This window comes from Camelus bactrianus, chromosome 25 (assembly GCF_048773025.1).
Source record: "Camelus bactrianus isolate YW-2024 breed Bactrian camel chromosome 25, ASM4877302v1, whole genome shotgun sequence".
Lineage (NCBI taxonomy): Eukaryota > Metazoa > Chordata > Mammalia > Artiodactyla > Camelidae > Camelus > Camelus bactrianus.
In genome coordinates this window covers 9,075,798-9,103,262 of record NC_133563.1, presented here as the reverse complement: position 1 = coordinate 9,103,262, position 27,465 = coordinate 9,075,798, and the positions used below count along the sequence as shown (strand labels likewise).

At 37.0% G+C, this 27,465-nt stretch overlaps 1 protein-coding gene across 3 annotated transcripts in view; it reads left to right on the top strand.

Annotated features, from left to right (window-relative positions):
- Positions 1-14,050, top strand: part of YWHAZ (tyrosine 3-monooxygenase/tryptophan 5-monooxygenase activation protein zeta) — a 30,673-nt gene extending 16,623 nt beyond the window's left edge. For all 3 annotated transcript variants that reach the window (XM_074353065.1, XM_074353064.1, XM_074353063.1), the window contains 4 exons: positions 7,578-7,701; positions 8,443-8,606; positions 8,686-8,781; positions 11,925-14,050. In XM_074353065.1, coding sequence (XP_074209166.1) covers positions 7,578-7,701; positions 8,443-8,606; positions 8,686-8,781; positions 11,925-11,984 — 444 coding nt within the window. In that variant the 3' untranslated portion in view covers positions 11,985-14,050. The remainder of the gene's footprint in view (positions 1-7,577; positions 7,702-8,442; positions 8,607-8,685; positions 8,782-11,924) is intronic.
- The last annotated feature ends 13,415 nt before the right edge of the window (positions 14,051-27,465 follow it).

The following is a 27,465-nucleotide window of genomic DNA, read 5'->3' as shown; positions in this document are numbered from 1 at the left end:
TGATTGGCTTTTTCCACTTTGGACATTCGCATTGATGGAAAAGCAGTGGTAGGTAAGACTGCTGATTCCTTAACACTAATAAAGTCAGAAGCACCATACTGTACTAGTAATTGTTATAGTCTTCACCACCATGGACAATGTTCTTTAAAAAAAAAAAAAGAGTGGCTTTACTTTAATGTCTTTGAAGAAGCTGTAAAATTATTTTATTAATAGCTCTTATGTAGACATCTTTCTAAATTCTGTGAGAAACAGTGGGAAATACAATAATTTTTTTTTTTCCCTTTCATGGAACACTCTTCAAAGCATAGCCAACAGGCAAGCTGTGATTATTCATACTTGGTTATTTGGCAAACATCTACTGAAAATGATTGAGGTGAGCCTGTCATTTTAAGAAAAACAAATGGTATTGTGACCATGGTAAAGTTTAAGCTTTGAAGCAAAAAGATAATTTTGGAAAACTTGTGTCCACTACTGTCATCTTGACAGCTTTCAAAAAAAATTTGTATGAGTATAAAGTGGTCTTAAGACCAAAAAATTTTAAGCTATACAGATGGAACATTTGTTATTATTTTTTGTTTTCCTCGAACGTATACATGTTTAGAGAGAAATAAAAGTACTACAGTTTGGAGGAATAAGTTAGCATTTTTTAAACAAAAGGAAATTTATTCACATGAAGGAGAGTCCAGAACTAAGATGAGTTTTGGGGAAGATGGTGGGTTGATTGGTTAAGATGTCATTTTACAGTTACTACAGTGCAAATACTTTCTAAGGTAGTATACTTGATTAGTTTAACCAGTGCTGGAATGAAAGAAATAGTCGGTTAGGGACTGTGATTCGTATTATACTGTTTCACCCTCTAAGAGGATAATACTTCTGCTGTTCTAGGTGCTTTCAATAGATTGACTCGTTTAATCCTCACAATAACCTCGTGCATTCTTTCTAGTTGCTAATAACTCTCTTTTACAGGTGAGAAACCTGAGGCCCTGAGAGGTTTCAGAACTTTGGCAAAGTGAGCACAGCTAGTAAGCAGTGAACTGGGATTTGACCTTAGGCAGTAGGCAGTGTTTTCCAGTTTGTTCCCTTTACAAATCTGCTGGGGGGGGGGAATATATATATATATATTTATAACATTTTCCCTTTACCTTTTGTATTTTGGTATGACTTAATCCTGTTTTCAAATAAAAGGGTTTTTGCTCATTATTTCACCAGTCTTACTAAATACTCAAAATTTTAATTACTGAACCCAAAGTAAAGAACTAAAATTGAGAGTACAAGTACACTAAAGCAGGTTTTTGAATGTCAGGATCCCTGTATCTTATGTTTACATCTAACTGAATAGAGTGCCTACTATGTCAGAAGCTGTGATTGAAATATATTTTTCTATTAAAAAATAAATCATTTTATAAAATTAAATTTTATTTAATCCTTTTATAGGTGAGAAAATTAAGGCTCTGGGAGATTAACTTGCCTGAGATCTCGAAATTAATAATGACAGTGGGATTTAAGTTCTGCTTGATTTTAGTGTGTACTATTTCTGTTACACCAATCTGTTGCTCCAAGAAATGCTTGAATGCCCAGCTATCAGGGCCTTGCCAGCAGCTCAGGCAGCAGTTTTGATGTTTTAGGTAGTTTCTAGGCTTGATTATTCCTACAGATTTGATGTTTTACTCTTCCTCTTAATGTCAAGCTATAGGCATACTAAAGGGCAAGGAGAGAGGTATTTTACTAGAATAGAGATGGGTTTTCAGTTTATAAACCTTTCATTAGAAATATTTGACCACAGGTGGGATTGAATGTTTCTTTCCTATTAGTGGGGACAGGTTGAGCCTACCTCAAGAAGGGCAGTCAGAACTAGATGACCTGTCAGTTTATGTGGTTCCTCAGTTTTAATACATTCCAAAGTCAAAGCATTGATGTTACTTATGTAGACCATCTTTGGATCAAGGCATGTGTTGGAAACTATTGTTAATATATTCTGCCCTGGGTAAACTGACTGGCTCAAGGGAAAAATCATTACTTGATCTCATATGTCTTAAGTGTTTTTACAGCCTGAGAGGTTAATTGTTGTACCATGGTGCTGTAGAGGAAGAAAAATATTTTATCTCTAAAATCTTAAGCTCCACTTATTTTATCCATTGATTGAATTAAAGTTCAACACCCTCCCCAGAACTATCATGTATTTAGCTCTGTATTATGAACCATTTATGGAGACATTTTGCATGTGGGCTTCATGCTTCCAGTCCCACTTAAAGGTTATTAGGATGACTTCTGTATAAAGTCAGAATATGCATTAACTCTAATTCAAATTAATTTTATTTATTTTTTAAATGGCCACGATTATCTTTAAAAAAACAATGGCTGTCATCAAAACCAGATATTTTAATTGCTTGAGGAAATACTGTGAATCTCTAAATCAAATTCATAAGTATAGATTCAAGATTCATAAGTATAAAGACTGTAGCCCCAGTTCAGTGCCTGGATGTAAGATGTTCCTCAGTTTTGTGTTAGACCTGAAAATCCTTTTCTGTTATAAATTACATTTAGAGTGAATGTACTATGTCATACGGAGAATTTTCCAAGTAGAAGGTACATCAGTGGTCAGCCTAACCTTCATTTTATAAGTAGAGGTTGTGACTCATTTGTTCTTCCCTTATGTAATGCTATGTCTCTCCTTTTAAACTCAGATTCTTACAGTGTCCCAGAATTTTCATCACTTTCATTGTGCTACCGTAGTTGAATGAAATCTAGCAGGTTGTGTGTATACTTAGCAAGGTATTCTCTGAAGTTTTTGTACTTTTTGAAAATAGCTATTAGTTCTTACCTCCTGTTTTTATTCTCCATTTTTCTTGTCACTGCTGCTTTCTGGTAAGTGCTGCTACTACCTTCACTCTCGCCCCCTTTGTTTTTATTTCCATCATGGCCCTCTCCCTACATTTGCCTCTTTTCTCTGGCTTCCAAATCTAGAAAATTGAACTTTTATTTCTTTTTGGTCAAATTGATAAGTTAACATATTTAATCACCTCGGTAGTGTTACAATTAACTTAATTCAGTGAACTCTATATCTTCCACATCTTAAGAGTTGAATGAGACTACATCTAATTTATGAATATCCTCTACAAAATACCCAAGTGAGTTTCTCATTTCTCCTTAAAGTCTCTGAAAAGAGTAGAGCTTGCTATCTGACTAGGTGGCCTATTCCAAATTTGGACCACTCATAAGTTTTCTCATACTGAGCAGAAATCTGCCTCTGCCTAAATTTAACTAGTCTTGTCTTCTGGAGCCGTTCATGTCATATTCTTTCAGTTTTCATGAAATTTCCAGTTTGCTCAACATTTTTGCTTCCTTTTCTGGATACTCCAGTTTGTCTGAGCCTGTCTTGATAACATTTTTAAAGAAACTATACTGTAGATATGTAGATAATGTAGAATCATTATCCTGAATTTTGATTTTAATTGATATCTTGGCATCATACTCTCCTTTTCAGTAGGCATATCACCCTAATGAGGCAGAGAAACCACAGCATTATGTTTTAGTACAGGTCAGATTGCTTAGTTGAAGTTGTACCTTCACAACTTAGCTGTGGTTTTGAGCACATTACATTACATTGCTGGGCCCCATTATCTTTTATAAGATGGGGATAATTGTAATTTGTACCTCATAGGTAAGGTTATGGAAGGATCTAATTAATCATATAAAGTGCTTAATTAAAGTGTCATGTTTATTATTGAAATGATGTTTTGATTCTTTTTCTCAGATGTCTGTTGCTGTATAAGAAACCAGTCAAAACTAAAACAGTGATTTATTCTTTTCTGTGACTCTGTGGTTTGCCTAGATTCTTTGGGGCCGTTTTTCTCATAGTGTTGGCTGGGGTCGCTCATTGCTGCATTCAGCTGGTGCTGAAGTACCCAAGTGACTTCACTGAACATGTCCCATGACTGGGGCTTTCTCTCCAGCAGGAGAATTTGATTTCTCAGATGGTGGCTTAGGGCTCCAAGAGAGCAAAACAGGAAGCTGCTGTCCTCTAAAGCATTAGGCTTCTTAAGCAACAGTCACTTGCACCGCATTCTAATGATTAGTTAGCCCAGATTTGGGAAGAGAAATAAATTCCACCTCTTGACAGGAGGAATGAATGCCTACCTGAACACGGGTGGTGAGGAATTGGTGGAGGCCATCTTTGGAGACACAGTCTACCACAGTTTGATAGTTAGCTTCTGAACCACATTTAATCTTTTTTTTTTTAATTACTTCATTTTTTTTAATTGAAGTATAGTCAGTTACAGTGTGGCAATTTATGATATACAGCACAATGTCCCAGTCACGCATATACACATATTTGTTTCATATTCTTTTTCATTAAAGGTTATTACAAGACATTGAATATTGAATATAGCTCCCTGTGCTGTACGGAAGAAATTTGGGGGTTTAAAATCTATTTTTGTATATAGTGGCTGACATTTCCAAATCTCAAACTCACAAATTTATCCCTTCCCCATCCCCTTTCTCCTGGTAACCATAGGATTGTTTATTATGTCTGCGAGTCTATTTCTGTTTTGTAGATGAGTTCAGAACCATATTTAATCTTTAATCCAGTCTTTCTTACTTTTTGTTACTTAAATCTTAATGGTTCTTACCTTTATGTCATCAGAGGATTTTAACAGTATGTCATTTATCCCTTTCTCAACTTTTTATTTTTAATAGCTTTATTGAAGTATAATTGACATACAAAGGACTGTACATATATAATGAGTATAGTGTGATGAGTTTGCTTTTTCAACTTTTTATAGTCATTATTTTACCAGAAACATTCACTACTGTTGATACTTGGTCCTTTTGGTCTATCATTAGGCCAGTAAGCAGACTACCTACTGTTATCTCGCCTTCCTGTTACTTGTAGGTTCTGGTTAATAGCTTTAAAATAGTTTTTGTTGTTGTTTTAATCAGACACTATAGCTAAATTCAGTGTTCACTGTAGGGGAAGAGATGCTTCATTGCTAATTTAAAAATTCTCTGTGTGAGTACCCCAGTGTAATTTTTTTTTTCAGAAATGCAGGAGTTATTACTCAGGTGGATTACAAATTCTCATAGCGTTTATTGACACTTTGCCTAAATAACTTCTACAAGTTTTTAAATGTATAAAGTTTTATATCTTAAGTGATTCACCTTTAACTGCGCATTTGTGGCCTTCATCTTTACATATATATAGTGGGCTAGATAACTAAATTATTGAAAAGTGAAGAATATAATGAGGCAGTATTCTTAGTTTCAGTTGTCTTCCCTGCTAGACAGTTTATTCTCAGACTTGGAGACTGTCTTGCTCACTATCATATTCTCAGTGCGTAGCACAGTGGCATTTAAGTATTGGAGACTAAGTGAATGTAAAAAATACATTGAAGCAGTAAAATATGAAACAGAAATGCCTAGGTAGATAATTAATTTCATGGTTAAGCTTTTAGTTCATGTCACTTCTTTTATTTGAAATTTTTCTTGGTATAATCTTAAATATACATAACTGAGCCAGAGAGCAGTTCACAATTGAATTGTATATGGGATCTTCTTTTAAATTTATATCTTACCCATTATTTAATTTTATTTAATTGAAGTTATTTGTGAATTCTGGTTAATCACAACACACTTTTTCTTTAGTCTTCATAGTCTAATTTTTAGCCTAGCCAATCAGAAGCGGAATTTATTCTTCAAAGTGTGGAGTGCTACATTTTAAACCTTGCCTGACTCCAAAGCCATTATGCTGTACCATCTCCCATAGTTGAGTAAATGATGCGTTTTGTATTAAAATACAAAACCTGAAAAGACCTGGTCATTTGTTTCTTAAGTGAAAAAAAAAAATGCCCTTACTATATGTTAAATGGAATTATCTTCTTGCTATTTGACACAGATCCCCAAAGAGCAGCCATAATATTCACAGTGTTCATGCCTCAAAGAGAATGATGGTGTTTAAAGGACAGAATGGCAGGAAGTTTGGATTTTGACAAGTTTTAGGTTGTAGGCGTTCCCGCTTCAGAGACAGCGGGTGGTCTTCCAGTCCCAGAGGGTCCCTTCACTTCTAGTTTGGTTGAGATTCCAGGTAGAAGCTGCCTCAAAATGTGAATGAATGAATGACAGCATTTTTACAGCTTAGAGATCTTTGAATAGGAGAGTCTGGGTGTGGTATAATAAGAATTTTGTTATCCCAAAGTGCTCTTTTGATTTCAGGCCAGTGGTTTCATCACTTAATAATCACAGGAAACATTATTTCATGTTGACTTCTCTCACCTCTAACCTTTCCTGTAGTGCATTGCAGCCTGTTCCTACTGCCAGCTTGGCACTGCCCACTTCTTCTGGGTTTCTGTAGTTTAAGTTGTAGAAAGAGGAGAAGCTGGCTTAAAGCTTACCCACCCATCCACCATTTGGAACATAATAATGGTGTAAACATACAAAATTCGAGTTATTATTTAAAAACATTCTTCAAACAGTTTGACGTATAAGTAGGTGCTATATAGTCTAAACTACTGGGTGAGTGCCAGGGGAATAGAGACCAAGAATTAGATGCCCCTTTTCCTTGTACAAATTGAGATTTGTTTCGGGCAAGTCCAGTTGAAAAATAACTTCACCTTGATTCCTAAAGTATATTCAGTAAGAAGAAATGGAGTTTTTGTTTTGTTTTGTTTTTATTTTGCCTAATTCTACTGAAATACTATCTTTCTTCCTTTTAAAATAAAATAACTAGTTTATTGTGCCTTATCTTCCTAATACAGTGATACCATGTTTTACTTTATATCAATTATAAAATATATTAGCGTGTTAGGATTTAATTAGATTGTTACAATTTTGAACAGAATTATGTAGGATGAAGTTTTAGCTATTGTCTGAGTTAATCCATAAACATGTATCTTACTAGCTGAAAGTCACTTTAATGAAACTAAGGGTTTACTCTTCAGATCTGTAATTCTCATAATCCTACCAGTGTCTTAATTTAATTAGGAAAAATAAAACTTTTACTTTGAAAAGCTTTTTACCTGTTGTGAGGTATTACTTGTATTCTTATAAGTGAAGTTAATTTTGTTCTGCTTCCTCTGTCATGGCCTCTGGTAATGTCTGTTATATTGTTGGTTTCTGCTTAAATCATATATTCCTCTAGAATCCCAAAAGGTTAATCTCTTATGTATTTTCCATTCTAATGTTTTGACTACCTTGAAAATGAAAAGTTTGCCAACTGGTTAAATAATATAATAACATAATTATGAAATATTATGAGCTATCATGCTTTTATATTTGTTAACGTGCAGTCTTCATTGGCATGTAAATTGATAGCACAGTGAGGGGAGAGGCCAGTAATCAGGTATATCATCCTTAGGTAATAAGCTGAACACGAATTTCAAATTTTAAGTGTTGCTGTCCAAAGCATTCTACTTTTAAACCACAAATTTTTGAGGCTACTACATTCAAAGGTTGTATTATTGGTAGTGACTGGGTATTAAAGTTTTATAACCTAGGCTGTAATACGCTCTTAGGAAATGCAGATTCTTTCAGTTTTGTAAATATTTTAGTCTTCTTATGACTCTCTTTCTTTTCTTCCCAAGTCTCTTTTGGAAAAGTTCTTAATCCCTAATGCTTCACAAGCAGAGAGCAAAGTCTTCTATTTGAAAATGAAAGGAGACTACTACCGCTACTTGGCTGAGGTTGCCGCCGGGGATGACAAGAAAGGTACGCTGCATCCTCCTGTTGGCTGGACGTTTATAAAATAACACAGAAGGAAAGTAGTTTCTTTTTGTGTAGACAGCTGTTTTGTTGTTTTTCTTAATTGCCTAGAGCACTTAATGAAAAGCAGTAATGGACTTTTTTCTACTTTTCTTTCCTTTTTTTTTTTTTTTCAAGTCCTGAGACTTAACAGTTGATCCTTGAGTAACACAGGTTTCAGCTGCGCAGGTCGATTTACACGCAGATTTTTTCCTGTAAATACTATAGTACTGCGTGATCCGAGCTTGGGTGACTGTGGATATAAAGGGCTGACGTTAAAATGATATCCAAATTTTTGCATGTAGAGTCAGCACCCCTAAACCCTGTGTTGTTCGAGAGTCAGATATATATATATCTACTGCATGATAATTGGTATTCTAAAATGAATGCTTGCTGATAAGCCAATTTTATGTTTAGGAATGTTTCCTCACAACTTTAAGAGAGAGTGATTACAGTATAACTGTGAAATAGTACAAACTAATTATTAAAAAAATCACTGAGGTGATTACAGAGTTCTTTTTGTCTTGACATTGATCAATGGCTAGCATAATATTCCAGGAGAAGCTTATTTGTTAAAATTTAAGAGCCTATTCAGTTAAGTTTGCTTAATATTTCAGAGGATATCGTTGGGTAGTAAAGATTTGGTTTGAGAGATGAAGGTGAAATGCAAACTTTTATCAGTACATTTTGGTACATTTTGTTATCTAGGGATTGTGGATCAGTCACAGCAAGCATACCAAGAAGCTTTTGAAATCAGCAAAAAGGAAATGCAACCAACACATCCTATCAGATTGGGTCTGGCCCTTAACTTCTCTGTGTTCTATTATGAGATTCTGAACTCCCCAGAGAAAGCCTGCTCTCTTGCAAAGACGGTATGTTTTTTTTTTCCTATTCTGTGGAAATTAAGTAATCATTATTATTTGAGCACTGAAATGTATTTTTGTATCATAGGCATTTGATGAAGCCATTGCTGAACTTGATACATTAAGTGAAGAGTCATACAAAGACAGCACACTAATAATGCAGTTACTGAGAGACAACTTGACAGTAAGTACATAACAGCATCATGAGTGGTCAATGTGGTTGAAGAGATTACAAGCATACCTCTATTTTATTGCACTTCAAAGATACTGTGATTTTTACAAATTGAAGGTTTGTTGCAACCCTGTGTTGAGCAAGTCTGTGGGTACTGTTTTCTTAAAAGCATTTGCTCACTTCGTGTCTCTGTCGCATTTTGGTAATTCTCACAGTATTTCAAACCCTCCACCAGCAAAAAGATCACAACTTGCTGAAGACTCAAGTTGATGGTCAGCATTTTTTAGTAATAAATTTTTTAGTAAGGTATGTACATTGTTTTTAAAAGACATGCTGCTATTCCATACTTAATAGACTACAGTGTGGTGTAAACATTTGTGTGACTCACTTTCTTTTGATACTTGCTTTATTGTGATGATCTGGAACTGAGCTCTCAACATCTCCGAGGTATGCCTGGATGTTGTTTGATAGATTACTACAGGAGCATTTCTAGGCTTTTTAAATTAAATGTAAGATCCTGTCTGCTGTTAAAACCATGAAGAAAAACACCCTTACAGAAACAAATATTAGACCAAGGACTGAAAATTTGCCCTTTCTACTAATATATGCCCATTGTTAAAATTTTGGTTTTTAAAATAATTTCATAATTTGAACGTTTTGGACTTTCAGTCATATAAGCCACTTAATTTTTCATTTCAATGTAGGTGATTCTGGTTTTTTTAGTCACAGGAGAGTTTAGCTTCTAGTATCAAAGTATACTGAAATTCTCTTCATATTTAAATTCCATTAAAAATGGTGACCATAAAGTTGCCTCTGTATTTATATAGCTATGGTAGGGTATTTAATAACCTTAGTTACAAAATTTCAAGGCACTCTACAGAGTCCAAGTGGACATCTGTTTTGCCTGGTCTCTTAGTGAAAAAAAAAATTACTTACTATGGCAGGTCATGATTGTCCCTGGTATACTTCACACTGAAAAAAAAGAACTACAATGCCGTTACCACACCAAAATAATATACTGTTAATAGGTAATGTTAAATTTCTAGTGTTCATATTCCAGTTGTCTTTTTTGTATTGCTTTTTTTTTCCAAGTTTTTTATTTGCATTGGGATCCAAATCATGTCTATGTATTAGTTGGTTGATGTTTCCTTTGATCCCATAGGTTTTCACATTCCTCTGCTTCAGGTAAATACTAAATCTGAAATTTTGAGGCTTAAGTGAAAAGAGTATCAAATATCAAACATGTGCCAGGTAAAGAGCTAGGAATGAAGATGATAGTCCAGTGCTGCGTGTTTTTGTTAGCTTTAGGGCCGTTTCTCTTGGGGACTGTACAGCATTATTTTATACATTTCACTTTGTCCCACTGTATCCAGTCCACTGCCAATTTTCTGAATCAGTTATAATTCTGGTGTTGAATAGTCCCAGCAGTTTTTTGAACAGTACTGTGTACTCGTTTATTAAACACTGAAAATTATTTTAGAAAGTGTAATTGGAGGCTACCTACAAACTTGTGAGATTTTTATTTTACTCAAGAGGCCAAGGTAACGTATAGTTTCTTAGAATGAATCATTGTATGTATATCAAATGAAAGAAGCAATTTAGTTTGTTAGCTAATTTTAATTTTCAGAAATTTTCATATTTTTCTGGTTTGAAATGATGAGATAATTATTCTAAAAGGTAGAACTTGAAGCCTAGTCACTGCTGAGATATGTCGTCAGCACTTTTTGAGAAGGCACGATCTGAAATACATACTTCCAGCTGAATTTTGGTATCAGTATAGCATGAAGAGCTGAGTGGCTACTACATCTGCTACTACATACACTACTCACTTCAGCAGCTGAGTAAGAACACCACCAAGGTTCAGATTCTGATTCTGTCACTATTTACTGTGTGTCTTCTCGGAACCTTGGTCGTATCACCTGTTACCATTATAGTTTGAGTGTATCATTTATCTGTCAAGTAGAGAGATTTTTGTCTAAACTATCTAGTATTCGAGTCTAGATCCAATTGACCAATATTGTCAGTGCATAACCCTAGGAAGAGAAATAATCTTTCATCAAATTTTTCATGTTCATATAGAAAATTCAAGAATCCTTGAAAGTTAGAACTGGAAAGAGATGATGGAAGATAATTTCATCTTGTCTTGCAAGACCCCCTATTTAAAAGGAACACATAGACTTCTAGAGGTCATTCGGCTAACTGTATGATCTTCAAAGGAGTCTTCCCAGGCTAGAGATATATTTCGTTAATATATAAATAAAACTAATGGGTGATTGTGGGGATAGGAAAATTTTATTAACTGAGTTTCCTCCCCTTCATTTTCCATTGTATAAACAATATAAAAGTTAAGGTCATCTTGAGTCAATCCTTTTATAATTATCTCTAAAAATTATTATAGAATGATAAGATTTAATATTTGAAGCAGCTGTGATAATTTTGATATCATCATTTTAAGCTGTGGAAAAACTATAACATTAATCTAAAAATTAAGACTCCATAGTCTTACCACTTTGGGACAATTCAGTCTTTATATCTTAGAAGATTTCGTTCTTACCAAACTGCTTAGCTACTTATTTTCAATCATACAAATTCACAAAGGAATTTTTTTTAAACTTAAAAATGTTAGAAAAGCTAAATTTGTATCTTAGTTCAAACTTGATCCTGGCTCTTGAATTCCATAGTGTGTGCGATTCCCTTTGGAGTGAGCCTAGGATCTACCAGGAGAAAGTAGTCAGCCTGAGCTTCTTGAGCATGGACTGAATTTGATGATTCTGATTTAGTTGCACTAAACTTACGCATCTGTCTCTCAATGGGGCCATCTGATAATTATAATCACTGTTGATAATTAGTATTTTGCATTTCTATGATTTCTTCTATTTTTTTCTTTACCTTCTATGAATAACCAAGAATTTCTTATATCTGACTTATTTGAAGACAACTCTGCTATGTACTTACTGTGCTTACAGAGTGATTACGGAGAAAATAAATGTATTATATTGAGGTTTATATCTTGAAACTGTCTTCAGTGATGCTTTTTTTTAAAGAAAGCCTTTCAACAGAAACTGTGCTTACATTCTGGTACCTTGGAATATAAAGATTTTTTTCAAACTGAAATATACTAAAATATCTTTTTACTTTTTTTTTTTTCCCACTAGTTGTGGACATCGGATACTCAAGGAGACGAAGCTGAAGCAGGAGAAGGAGGGGAAAATTAACCGGCCTTCCAACTTTTGTCTGCCTCATTCTAAGATTTACACAGTAGACCATTTGTCATCCATGCTGTCCCACAAATAGTTTTTTGTTTACGATTTATGACAGGTTTATGTTACTTCTATTTGAATTTCTATATTTCCCATGTGGTTTTTATGTTTAATATTAGGGGAGTAGAGCCAGTTAACATTTAGGGAGTTATCTGTTTTCATCTTGAGGTGGCCAATATGGGGATGTGGAATTTTTATTCAAGTTATAAATGTTTGGCATAGTACTTTTGGTACATTGTGGCTTCACGAGGGCCAGTGTTAAAACCGCTTCCATGTCTAAGCAAAGAAAACTGCCTACATATTGGTTTGTCCCAGTGGGGAATAAAAGGGATAATTGGTTCCAGTCACAGTGTAGTTGTGGGTACTTTAAGGTTTGGAGCACTTACAAGGCTGTAGTAGAAATGAATATCCCACGGATATTAACATCTGTGGAATACTCGGTCTCCGTGTGCACACCTGACTATAGCTGCATAAGTGTTCCTTTAATTGTGACCCAACTTCCTCTGGATAAGGGCAGAAACGGTTCACATTCCATTATTTGTAAAGTTACCTGCTGTTTGCTTTCATTATTTTTGCTACACTCATTTTATTTGTATTTAAATGTTTTAGGCAACCTAAGAACAAATGTACAAGTAAAGATGCAGTAAAAATGAATTGCTTGATATCCATTACTTCGTGTATATCAAGCACAGCAGTAAAACAAAAACCCCATGTATTTAACTTTTTTTAGGTTTTTTTGCTTTTGTGATTTTTTTTTTTTTGATACTTGCCTAACATGCATGTGCTGTAAAAATAGTTAAACAGGGAAATAACTTGAGATGATGGCTAGCTTTGTTTAATGTCTTATGAAATTTTCATGAACAATCCAAGCATAATTGTTAAGAACACGTGTATTAAGTTCATGTAAGTGGAATAAAAGTTTTATGAATGGACTTTTCAACTACTTTCTCTACAGCTTTTCATGTAAATTAGTCTTTTGGTTCTGAAACTTCTCTAAAGGAAATTGTACATTTTTGGAAATTTATTCCGTATTCCCTCTTGGCAGCTAATGGGCTTTTACCAATTTTAAATAAGTCTATCGTAACAACAAAATACTACTAATATAACTACTACTGTTCCCAACTATGTCCCATACTCCCCTCTTCCCCTGAAAAAAAAATTTTTTTTCCAGAAGTGGGGAGAATTGATTGAAAAAAAGTAATGTATTCCATTTAAAATTTTGGTATATGGCATTTTCTAACTTAGGAAGCCACAATGTTCTTGGCCCATCATGACATTGTAAGTTTCGTGCTTCCAAATCTCTTTTATTTTTAAGAATTTCTTGATACTCTTACAGCCTGCCTTCAATGTGATCCTTTATTCTATTTGTCAGGTGCACAGGATTACCTTTTTTAGCCTTCTGTCTTGTCACCAATCATTCCTACTTGGTGGCCATGTACTTGGAATAAAGGCCGCATGATCTTCCTGGCTCCACTCAGTGTTTAAGGATACCCTGCTTCCTTTGCTTGCATCCCACAAACTATTTCCCTCATCCTACTCACTGCAGCAGATCTCTCCTGAGTTGATGAGATTGTGTTTATCTCCCTGTAAAGCCTACCTTTCCTGAATGGTCTGTCATTGTCTTTGCCTTTAAAATCCTTCCTCTTTCTCTCTTCTTGAAATAATGATGGGGCTAAGTTATACCCAAAGCTCACCCTACAAACTATTTCCTCAGTACCTTGCAGAAAACACCAAACAAAAATACCATTTTAAAAGAGGTGTATTTTTTTTTTCTTTTAGAATGTAAGCTCCTCAAGAGCAGGGACAATGTTTTCTGTATGTTCTATTGTGCCTAGTACACTGTAAATGCTCAATAAATACTGATGATGGGAGGCAGTGAGTCTTGATGATAAGGGTGAGAAACTGAAATCCCAAATACTGTTTCGTTGCTTGTTTTATTATGACTTCAAATTAAATTGGGAAATATCAGCCCTGTGGGACACTTGTCCCAAATATTACATTCAAATAAAAGTGCAATGGAGGTCTTGGGGTCTTTCTTTCAAGGAGAAAAAGATCTCTTACGCATACAGGGCAACATCATAATGCATCTCAACTCACAGCTCTTTTCCTATTGATTTCTCCTGACCCCCAGGCCAGGGACGTGAAATAATCATTTGATAGCTAAGAATTAAGCTAGACTGAGGAGATGGATCTTACTCAAGTAAATTATAAATAAAATCTAAAGGTTGTCACATTACCTGTTCATGTGCCTCAGTCATCTGCTAGTTTCATTCTGATATAAATTGTGATAATACTTCATTAATATTAGCTGTTAACTATATTTTTACATAGTAGTGCCCAACAGATAAAGATTTCAACTAGAGGATTTTTGCCTTGAGATTTGAATAATAAATTTTGTGTAACATTTCTTAAATTGCCCCCAAATTCAGGCTTCATGTCTGTTTCTGTCAGTGTAACAGTTCCAGGAATTTGGAGACTCAACAGTGCAATGTACTGGGTGTGTGTAGTAGTGAGAGCTGTTAAACTGTAGAGGTGTGCCTTGAGAGTGGAGCAGCAGTGTGATCAGTTAAAAGGATGGATTTTGCTGCCACTCTGGCCTATGGTCCTGGTTTTTCCAGTTAGTATTTGTTCTTCATACTATAAAGATCATCAAAATTGGGGTGAGGCTGTACAAGAGGATTAAAAGGATGTAATGTCAGGTGGCTTCATAGCTATAGGAGCTCAGTTCATTTTGTTCTTGTCCCTAAAAATAGTCACCAATCCTGCCATGGCCCAAAGCATATTTTAAAACTAGTTAAGGCCAATTTGTAATCTGCAATCTTAGATTATTTGTTGTCAGACCTCAACTTGATCGAATAATGGGAACTCATCAGTGGTGAGATGTCTAAAAATCTTTAGTTGACTCTGGATACAGATCCAGATACAAATGTGAGACTTTTCCAGCAGTCACAGCGTCATTTAAATGATTTGTGTCTGTTACGAGAATGGCACTTTCTTCGGATGTAAGTACATCATAGTCACTGCATGCGGCCCTGCAGTGTGTGAGGAACTCTAACTGGTGCCTATGTGCTCTGGTATATGTGTTCCTGTAGGGAAACTTCAAGAAGTCATGAATTATTTTGACACATACCACATAGGAGGTAACAGTGGTAGAACTGAAATATTTAGCCTTAAGGTGGTAGCTTAGACTGGGTGCTTGGAAAATGGCTGGGCTTGGATCCTTTCTAAATGAAATTGCATCTATAAAGTACTGTTATCTTCAGTGTGATTGATATTAATCAATCTCGATTAATTCTCTTTTTAAAAGACTAGAGACCTAAAAATAAGATACTGCTGGGTCTTTGTAGGGTTTTTTGTCTGTTTTTGGATAACAAAATCGTATTGAAGAACCCATCACAGTGGTAGATCTGCTTTTAAAGCCTGAAAGCTAACCTTAAAAATGTGACTGTGTGTGTGTACATCCAAGTCTGATTATGCTACTCACCTGAGTCCTTTGAAGTCTATTTTATATATGACTCATGATACCCCCAAGAATTTCAAGACTTGAGTAGCAAATCAACTAACAGCAAACTTGCTGGTAGGCCAGCTGTTAGGAAGACATCTACAGCACCTGACTTGTGTCCCGTAATTACTCAGTTTTTAAGAATATTCAGCCATCATGCTGGTCAAGCAGGCATTCATGCCTTTTGAATGCAGAAACTAAGACTACATTGAATGGATATATTTAGACACATTAAACAAAAGCACCAAGATAGAAGAACTTAAAAGGTAACTTCATGCACTCGCAGGTGAGAGGCCCTGTGACAGAGTGTAGGAAGAAGAAATAGATTCTGCTTCCTAAGTGACAGGCCTCTGGTTTTCACTTTTAATGCTTTTAATCAACTTGGGGAGAACTTGTTTAAAATGCCTACTCCCAGTATCCAGTCTCGGGAATTCTCATTCTCAGGTAAAAGCCCAGGGATAAGTTTGCTTCCATGGGCTGTAATAAGTTAGTGTCCATACTGCTGAAGTCTGTAGGAGGAGAGGGAACACACATTTGGGAAAACAGGAGTGTGGAAAACTATTTCAAGCAGTAACCACCTCTCCCCCCAAAAAAACCTGTTTCTAAAACGGAGAATTTCAGTCTGCAAAACAAGTTTGTGGATCTGCTCAGCAGATCATGTTTCCCAAACAGATTAACGATAAAGTTTACTTGTCATGACAGTTTTTTCACATTAATGACCCTTTTGTTTGGAAGAAGGTACCATTTAGAACTTACACTATGTCAAGGGGAGAAAAGTGTTACATGATTTTGTGGGTTTTTAAAAAATGAATGCCATTTGTACTGTTTTTTCTTAATTCCTGCCATACACGAGAAGCAAGTCCAGAACAATGAAAAGACTTGTAAAAGCAAACTTTGGAATGTTCATAAGATGTAGGTGAGTAACTTGCTGACCTTGAAGTTTGTAAGGAAAGATCTATTAAAATGGACACAGAAAGCGAACTAGAAAAATTATATGTAAACTCAGAATATTAATATATGAACCTTAATATAAAATTCAACTATATAAAAATTTTGACAACTGGATGTGAAAAGCAACCAAGTCAAGACAACATAACAAAAATTTAGTATAAATATATAAATTACAAGAAAACAGAAAAGTAGACAAATGGACAAAGATTTTGAACAGGTATTTTTATAGAAAAGATACCTGACCATTGAAAAGATGCTTAACCAGGGCAATGCCAACCAAGACCACAATCAGATTACCATGATTTTACCTCATTTAATTAGTATAATTTAAAAGTCTAGTCACAGCAAGTGTTAGCAATGACGTGGATGGAGATCTCCTAGACATTGCTGATGGGAGTTTAGATTAGTACATCCCTTTAGAAAACAATTTGGCGTTATCTTGTGAAGTTGAACAGTCACATCCCTACAGCCGAGCAGTTCTCTTCTGAGCATCTCAAAAACTCTTGGCGTGTGTGCCCCAGGAAATCAAAAAGAGTATTCAGAGCTCCACTGTTTGAATTATGAAAAACTGGAGATAATGTAAATGTTCATTGAGAGGAAATGGATGGAATTGACAGTATTCATTCATGAAAGTGAGGCAACCATATTCCAGTCAGTAACATGGTTGAATTTTTTATTATTACAGTGTATCTTTATAAAATTGATAAATGAACAGATCTTTTGCTTAGACATACCTGTATGTGATAAAACTTTCTCTTTCATCTATCAAGGATATGAATGACAAGTACAAAATTCAGAATAGATGTTAACTACAGAGAAGAAGCAGGGGGACAGGCTAGGGCAGCAGGACAAGGTAAATGTAAGTTACTAGTGCTGTTACCAGCTCAGGAGCAGGGCGGCGGGTTCACAAATACTCATTAGAAAGAGATCCACTCAAGAACAGGGATGAACCAAGGATTATGATAAATCCAGTTCTGGGACACAGGAAAGGAACTAAATGAAAACAAAGTACATGGGGCCAATAAATTAATGAGTCAAAATCTTGCTTGAATGTAAAAAGATTGGCATAGCTTTAAAAATATGAAAAATAAATAAGTTTGATGAAACAGCTCCTGAAACTGTCAACAGAGACTTAAAAATTGCTACCCTATACATTAGACCCTAAAACTGTCCTACCATCCTTTCCTTTTAACTCTGCAGGAGCAGGGAGCAAGAACCAGAGATTGGTCAGAAGAATGGCTAAGCAGGGAAGGCTGTGTTCTGAAACAATGAAACAAGTGAAAAGTGCAGGTCTTTCCAATGAAGGCGCAGGAAAGTCTTCAAGAACTTTAGGTGGCACATTCTGAGTCTATCCTTGCAGGGCCTGAAGAATTTTATGTCATACCAGCCAAATGCAATAATGTAATGTAAATGTTCACTGAATTCACTTCTTAACCTTTAGAGGAAACATCCTGCATTCAGTCCTGAATCACTGAGGCATCTTCTATTACACCTTATGTTTTACCAGGTCTTAGGATTTTCAATACTTTTTCCTCACCTCTGGGATTCTTCAATTCTTTATTTAATTTAATTGGTTTCTGTAGGGAAAGTCTGCTGACTTGACAAGAGTTTAAGATACAGAATCTACTTATTTATGATCTGTAAACAGTATTAGGTCAAATAGAAATACAGCTGTTGATCCTTTCTTTTCTTTCCCAGGATTTGCGAGAGAGGTGAGGTGTCCTGAAAGTCATTACTTGGAAGGTCTTATAAAGGATCAAAATTGAAGAGCCAAAAATTATAAATGAGAGTTTCTTTGGACAACACTTTAGAGTGTTGGGAATTTCTTCCATCACCGCCTGCCCACTGGAGGAGAGGAGGGGTGCTCCAGCGGGACCGCTCCACAAACTATTCCGGAATCTAATGTGTGACACAGAGTGAAGCTAGGCTCATTGGAAACTCTCAAGCCCAGGGAGAATGTCTAGCTGGCCACGCTGATGGCAGAGTAGGGAGAAGTAACAGCATTAGAAACAGGCCGCTCTCTCAGGATTTGTGGAGTCTGGCAAAGAGTGTGGACATGTTTCCAGGAGGCCAGGATCAAGACCAGGAAGTTGGCTTAAAAGGCTTCCTGGAAAGGATCCCCAGTCTAGCAGCAGCCAATAGTGAGAGTGCTCAAGATCTAATCCCTCAAAGAACCAGTGAGGGACTAAGAAAGTTGGCTGTAACATCTGTCACAGTCAGCAGAGAGCCATGCCCACTTTCCTTTAGTTCCTGTCATGTGAGATTTTTATGTCCCCACCCAGTGCATCTCTGGTGGAGCCAGTGCAGCTGGTGTTGGGAGGGAGGAGTGGCTAGGTGAGGGCATGGAGAATGAAGCTGCCTGAAGTCCCTCCAGCCATCAGACCACAAATGAAAGAAGTTTAACAGGAAGTGCAGTGCAGTTAGAGCTTCATCTCCACTTATAAAACAATCTCAGCTCAGTGAAAAAGGACAAGGGTGAGTCTGCAAACAATGAACTGAAGGATTAGCTTCAATTCAAGAACTTGAGCGAAAGAGCCATCTGAAAGAAACTATTAAATGTGTTTGATATAATTAAGAAGGTGAAAGAAAGAACAGAAACCAAAATGAAAAAAATAAGACACTAAAAAGCCCAATTAGGTAATTGAATAATCTGGCAGGTGCTCTATGTAGCACTAAAACCCAGCTCAATAAACTATGAAAATATATTCCTATTTCCTACTTGATTTTTTTGTTTTATTCTTTTTTCCTTTCAAGGAAGTTTAAAACACCAACAATGAGGAATTTTTCTTTTCCCAGGAAATAAAATCTTTTCTACCTAATGACACAAAACAGCAACTTTTTTCCTGAGAATAAAGTCTTGTAATGATTCTTTTATTTTAAAAAATTCATATATTAAGGTATTAATATTTCCTGTTATCTTATTTTAAATAGTTTGATTGTATCATTTAGCAAAACTTGAGATTGACCTCTCATCCAAAGAAATATGCTCAACACTGTGGCGTTTTAGGTGATTTGGAGTTAAAGACCTTTTGGGTTGCATATTCTTAACTATAGTAGCAAACATGAAATATTCTTTTTAAAAATTTAAGACTTACAGAAAAGTTGCAAAAATAGTGCAAAGAATTTTTATATAACTTTCACCCAGATTTTCCAAATGTCAACATATTACCATCTTTTTCTCTCTAAATAAATTTTTTTCTGAATCATTTGAGAGAAAATTGCAGATATGATGCTTCTTTACCTCTGTATACTTCAGTATTTATTTCTTAAAAACAAAGTCTCATATAAAACTGTATAATAATGAAAACCAGAAAATTTACATTAATGCAATACTAACATCGAATGTATAGACCTTGTTTAAATCTGCCAGTTGTCCTACTAATGACCTTTGTAGCCGAAGAAAGAAAATTTTTTTTCTGGATCTGAGCTCCAACCCAGGATCTGTAGTTGTACATTATTGTTATGTGTCTTTAGTTTCCTTTAATCGGGAACGATTTCTCAGTCTTGTCTTTCATGGCATTTTTGAGGAGTACCAGCCAATTAATTTGTAGAATGTTTCTATTTTTGTTTGTTTTATTTTTTCCCCGATGTTTCCTCATTAGTTGCAGGTTGTGCACTTTTTTCAGGAGTCCCCCTGAAGTGATGTCGGGTCCTGAGGGCCTCGTAACAGGAGGCACGTGATATCTCTTTGTCCCATTACTGATACTATTAAAGAAAAATAACTTCTCAAGTTAAGAAAGGAGATGTCAAATTACTTATTCAAAATTTTCATTGTTTTAAAATTATACTAGTAAAACAAACTGTCAGACTACCAGACTCCTCTGTCCAGCAGGAGACCATTTCTACCAGCAATAGTTGTCCTGACCTCCAACAGGAGCTCTTGAAGACAAAAAATCATCCTCAGCTAGAACCTGCAACAAGAAGATGCTGGACAAGTGTTCCCTGCCTATCAGGGCAAGCATTCTGGAAATGCCCCAGACAAGTTATATCCAGAAAGGACTGCAACTTGAGTTTCTTGAGGGTGGCAACTATGTCCTATTGATCATTCTGTCCTCAGCACTCAGCATAGAACCTGCACATAATTGATACTTAGCAAACGTGTAAATAAACCTTAAACCCCCTTCTGGCATCTGTGCCAACAAAAAGATTTCCCTTTTTGACTTTGCAAACACCTAACACAGTGACTTATTCAGAAAAGGTGCTCAAAACATGGTGAAACGGAGGAACGAATCTCACTGGTAATTCGCTCCCAAGACCTTGCTTCCAGAGCCAAGGTTATTTTGTATTTAACAGCTGCTTGTGGTTTTGTTTTTTTTTAATATAAAAAGTATTCTCAAGAGATATTGATAACAGGAACATCACTTTGAGTTACTGGTCAATTTGGAAGGGACTTCTAAAGGTGAATGTACCTGTCTCCTAGGGTTCTAGCCCGAGATCCACTTCATTGTAGATGTCTGCCCTGTGGATTGGCGGGGCCTGCCCTTGTTCACACACGTCAGCTCTGGGTCACGGCCTTTTCTGCTCCCCGCCCTCCGGGAGGACCTGTTTGCTTTTGTTAGCCTGCAATCCGAGTGTTAGATTTGCCTTCACTCACCAGAAATAGGCCTGATTCTTGCTCGCGGTCCCAGGATTCTGGGAAGTCTTTTTTGAGAATGTGGAGCTCATCGTTTTGATGTCAGGTATGATCTTCTCAGGCCAGGACTAGAGTCACATCTTCCTGGTGGCATGCAGCATACAAGCGAAACCTCTAGGGCCCAGGTGGGGCGTGTGTGTGAGACAGAGAAGGAGAGATTAGATCCAGTGTTAAGTCTGCTAGCTCTTATTTGGAATGAGAAGCTCTTCAAAAAATCTGACTGTTCCCAGACTAATAACGAGGCTCAAGAAATAAAAACTCTAGAGCAGTGGTTCCTAAACTTGGCTGCTCATTAGAATCACCCGGGGGATATTTAGAACCCCTGATACCCTGTCAGCACTCAGACCTACTACATATCAATATCTAGGTGGGACCCAAGCACCACTCTTTTAAGCTCCCATGATGATTCCAATGTGTAGCCAAGTGTGAGAACCAGAGCCTAAAACAGGTTGCAGATTAGGAGTTAAAGGACTGCACTGTCCAATACAGTGGCTGTGGCGCTCTTGAAATGTGGCCAGTTTGAATTAAGATGTGCGTAAATAACATGCACACTGAATTGTGAAGACTTAACTTTAAAAAATATAAACAAAATCTTATTGGCAATGTCTATATTGATTACATGTTGAAATGATTGTGTTTGGGGCATATTGGGTTAAATAAAATTTATTTTTAATTTTACTTGTTTATTTTTGCCTTTTTTAAGGTTGCTATAAGGATATTTTAAATTACATATGTGGCTTGCATTATATTTCTCTTCAACAGTATTGCTCCTGAAAATAAAATTCTCAGTAAATATATTACTCCTGCTTAAAAAGAACCTCTGCCTGGCAGCGGGACCAAGATGGCGGAGTAGAAGGGTGCTGGTAGCTCACGGTCTCCCACAGATACACCAAGACTCACATCCACGGAACCCCCCCCCCCCCCGCAGCCAACCAGAGCACGTGCTGAACTCAGACAGAACATCGCTCTCTTCGAAAGCCAAAAATCCAGTAGGAGAAAGGGAAAAAAGAAAGAAGAAAAAGCAAAACAGTGCGGGACCGGTCCCGCGGGGAGGGAGCGTCAAAGGAGGACTGGCGCTCGTTCGCTGGGTCTCCCCTCTCCAACGGAGAGGCCAGCGGGACAGAGAGGGAGCCTCCTAGGCTCAGATCTGCCCCGAACACCCCTTGACCGACAGAACTGAGTTAATCGGGCACAAAGGGTCCCCACAACACCCAGCCCGAGACGAGAGCAGGCAGCTGGGGCCGGGACGGGCCGCCCAAGCCAGGCGGAGGACGGGGGCGGCTGCACTGAGGCAGCCCCGGGGACTGCAGGGGGCTGCGCGCTGAGGCTGGGAGGGGATACGGAGCAGAACAACCTGGGCCCCCATAAATTATGAAAAAAAAGCAAAACAACACGGCTGGTGTGCCCTGGGGGGAGGGGCGCCGTAGCCTTCGTCTCCTCAGACCCCCGGCGCCATTAGTGGCGCTTCTCGTGAGAAGAGAGGCGGGGCGCAGCCACAGCCGCCATCTCCTCCTGTGCCGAGCGCCTGGGCCGGGGCAGGGCCGAGACCTGAATCCGCACCCGGGGGCTCCGCAACCTCCTAAGCAGGACTGAGACTTGTTCACAGTCTGAGGCAGATAGGATCTTTCTGCCCTGGCACCTCAGAGATCTCGCGCCGCCAAGACAGGCAAGGAGCTCAGCTTGGGAACCGAGCAGGAGCGGGGCTGTTCCGCGGTCTTCCCGGAGCCCGCCTACAGAGCGCCGACCGGAGGCGGAGCGGGCAGCTGCACAGAGCAGCGGAGCCACTGGCTCCGGGAGAGGGTGGGCGGCCGCCGCCCTTCCTGACAGGAACGCCGCCCCTGACCTCGGTGGTTGGAGGGAGCGCGATCCACCCACCTACCTTCCCCCCACAGCCAGCATCTGACTGCAGCGTGGGGAGGGAGAGTGACCTGCCTGCCCACTGCGAAGGAGACCAGCACCTGACCCAGTGTTGGGAGGGGGCGCGATCTGCTTGCCAACAGGCACTGGGAGCAGCACAGACGAGGGCACCAACAGAGGGCCTCTGGAGACAGCAAGCTGAGTTCGAGAAACAGGGCGAAGACAGAAAGACTTCTTGATAAAATCATTAAGAGTGCACGGTCTCCAGGAGAACACATCCTTTTTTTTTTTTTTTTTTTTTTAAATCTTTTTTATATCTGTTCTATTTTCTATTACCTTTTTAATTTTTACTTTTTAAACAATTGTATATGTCTATAGTTTTAATCCCTTTAAAATTTTTCTTTTAAAATCTTACTGTTTTTTTAAAATCCACCTCATTTCGTTTTTAATTCTTTTGGTTTTGATCTCCAGTTATTGATTATACACAGGTTTCAAATATTGTTTTTTGATTTTTTTCTCCTTTTTTAAAGGTTTTTAAAAGACGTCTCAATTCGATTGCTATTCTGCTTCAACTTGCTCTATTCTTGATTATACAGTTTTCAAACCTTTTTTTCTCCCTTTTAAAATTCTCTCGTTTTATTTTTTTTAAAAGTCTATTCTATTTTCTATTACCTTTTAAAATTTTACTTTTTAAACAATTGTGTATGTCTCCAGTTTTCATCCCTTTAAATTTTTTTTAAAATATTTTAATTTTTATTATTTAAAAAAATCCACCTCATTTTCATTTTCATTTCTCTTGGTTTTAATCTCCTGTTATTGATTATACACAGGTTTCAAATATTGTTTTCTGATTTTTTTCTCCTTTTTTAAAGGTTTTTAAAAGACGTCTCAACTCAATTGCTATTCTGCTTCAACTTGCTCTTCTATTATTGATTATACAGTTTTCAAACCTTTATTTTCTCCATTCTTTTAAAATTCTCTCTTTCTTTTAAGTTTTATTCCTGTATAGGCTTTAGATAGATAAATAAATAAACTCCTTAAGGACCACAATAGATAACTGATACTCCTTAAGCCACAGTGCCAGAGAGATACGAACAAGATGAAGAAGCAGAGGAACCAGTCCGAATTAAAAGAGCAAGAGAAATCCCCTGAAAGAACAATCAGTGAAATAGACATTGATGGCCTACTAGATCAAGATTTCAAAAAAGGAGTGATCAAAGTACTGAAGGAACTAAAAGAAATAAGTGTTTAGAGATATAAAATATGTCAAAAATGAAATAGAAGCTATAAAGAAGAGCCAAGTAGAATTGGCAAACTCATTTGCTGAGGTGAGAGCCAATCTAAAGGCTGTACAAAGCAGGTGTACAAGTGACCTAGAAGACAAGACAACAGAAAGCTCCCAATCAGCTGAGAGAAAAACAAATGAAAAACAATGAAAACAATATAAGGGACCTATGGGATAACATAAAGTGTGCCAATCTACGTATAATAGGGGTTCCAGAAGGGAAAGAAATAACAAAGGGGATTGAAAAGGTATTTGAAGAAATCATGACTGAAAACTTCCCAAACCTAAAGAAGGAATCAGATATCCAAGTACAGGAAGCTCTGAGGGTCCCAAACAGGAAGAACCCAAACAGACTCACACCAAGACATATCATAATCAAGATGGCCAGAGTCAAGGATAAAGAAATGATCCCTAAAGGCAGCAAGAGAAAAACAAAGAGTGAGTTACAAGGGAACCCCCATAACGCTCTCAGCTGATTTCTATACACAGACACTACAGGCCAGAAGGGAGTGGCAAGATAAATTCAAAGTCCTGAATGAAAAAAAGATGCAGCCTAGGATACTCTATCCAGCAAGGCTATCCTTTAGAATAGAAGGAGAGACAAAGAATTTCACAGATAAGCAAAAACTAAAAGAGTTTAGCAACATTAAACCCACGCTAAAAGAAATATTCACAGGTCTACTCTAAATAGAAAAGAAACAGGATGCTACAAAAAAGAGAAACTCATAACTGGAAAGGTGATAACTATCATGAATTACAAATAGAATAAACACAAAATTGTAAAATAAGACATCTAAATCATTAAGAGTGGGAGAGGGAAGCAAGGAAATGTAGAGTGTTTTTTTTCTTTTTTAAATTTTTTGTTCTCTGTAGGATGGGTTTGAGATTATATTACTATCTGTTTAGTACAAACAGTTATAGTAATGGGTTAATGGAGTTACAAAAAAGGGTAACCACAAGCCAAAAACTTACAAGTGAGTCACAAAAACTAAATAAAATCCAAGATAATACAAAGGAAAATTGCCAAACTACAAAAGGAAGAAGAAAGGAACAAAGAGGAAATACCAAATCAACTGCAAGAATAAGTTCAAAGTAGCAATAAACACACATCTATCATTAATTACTGTAAATGTTAATGGACTAAATGCTCCAGTCAAAAGATGTAGAGTGGCAGACTGGATAATAAAGCAAGAACCTTCAAGGTGCTGCATACAAGAGACCCACTTTAGGGAGAAGGAACCCTATGACACCTGCACCCCAGTGTTCATAGCAGCACTATTTACAGTAGCCAAGACATGGAAACAGCCTAAATGTCCATCAAAAGATGACTGGATAAAGAAGATGTGGTATATATATATACAATGGAATACTATTCAGCCATAAAAACCAACAACATAACGCCATTTGCAGCAACATGGATGTTCCTGGAGAATGTCATTCTAAGTGAAGTAAGCCAGAAAGAGAAAGAAAAATACCATATGAGATCACTCATATGTGAAATCTAAAATAAAAAAAAAAAAAAAAAAAACCAACATAAATACAAAACAGAAATAGACTCATAGACATAGAATTCAAACTTGTGGTTGCCAAGGGGATGGGGAGTGGGAAGGGACAGATTTGGATTTCAAAATGCATAATAGATAAACAAGATTATACTGTATAGCACAGGGAAATATATACAAGATCTTATGGTAGCTCACAGAGAAAGGAATGTGACAATGAGTATGTATATGTTCATGTATAACTGAAAAATTGTGCTCTACACTGGAATTTGACACAACATTGTAAAATGAGTATAACTCAATAAAAAAAGTTTAAAAAAAAAAAAGAACTTCTATCTTTGAAAGGTTTATAGTCAACTGCTTGTAACAAAATCTGCATTGGTTTAACCAAATAGTAATTAATTTTTCTCCAAATACAAGATTCAGAGGTAGGGAATTCGGAGCTTGAATGGTGGTTCCTTGGCCTCCAGGGACCCAGTGTCGTCCCATCTATCATCCTTCAGAGGCCTCATTGCTGCAGCGGGGGTCTTCTGCTGTGGGTCAAGTCTTTGCCCCATGTGGACAAGCATTAAGGGCACTGTGGTGGAGCCATTCCTGCACAGAGGAAGGTTAAGACTACAAGCAAGTAGTCTTAGCAAGAGGGATTTGATTAGATAAGGCATAAATCATATCTTAAGTTATAATGGCCATTTGGATAGAATTACAGTGTACCTTATAGGAAGGATTTGCTTTTGCTTTTCCTAAAAGGTTTTTATTTTATTAGTTGCTGGAAGAGTAGCAACTGGTTTTAAGCGAGCTGGGAAGCCATAACTGATGCAAAATGGGAAATGGTGCTAATCAGGCCTAATGTGCAGGTCTGAGAGTAGAGACATTAGCAAGGATCAAAAATTGTGGAAAACCCCGTGCTTGTGAGGAGAAAGGGCTCTCAGGCATTGCTGGTGGCGTGTCACTTAGTAAAACCACGTTGGAGGACAGTTTGGCAATATCTCTTCAATTTCAAAAACACATACCCCTGCGACCCAGAAATCCTGCTTCTAGGAAGGTATCCTGCATACATATGCATATATGTAAGATTATTCAGCGAAGCTTTGTTAAGTAGCACATGATTGGAAATCACCTCTGTCTCCATCATTATGTTGAGTTCTACCTGGCCATAAAAAGAAAAAAGAGGCTCTTTAGAGTCTCATAGGAAAAAACCTACAAAATATATCGTTAGGTAAAATAAGCCAAGTGAGGAACCATGGCTACACCAATTGTGTAAAAAATAAAAGGCAGAAGAAATATATTTGCTTAAATATAACTAAAATAACTCTGAAAGAATATACTAGAAACTGATGTATTTGATTGCCTCTTGGAAGAACTGGGTGGTTGGGGGATAGAAATGTGAGGAGATAGCCTTTGGAAATTTTTGAATTTTGGGGGAGGGTATAGCTCAGTAGTACATCTCATGTTTTGCATACATGAGGTCCTGGGTTCAATCCCCAGTAACTCCATTAAAGTAAATAAATATATAAACCTAATTACCCTTCTCCAAAAAAAAAAAAAAGTTAAAAAAAGTTTTGAATTTGGGCCCAAGTTTATAAACTATAAATACAAGTAAATAAAACAGTCTTTGAAAGGCATCTATTATCTGGTGTCATAGACCGTTGGAGAGATCAGGCCTCAGTCTCCCCTCCCACTGATGGCTTGTGAGTTTCCGCAAATGA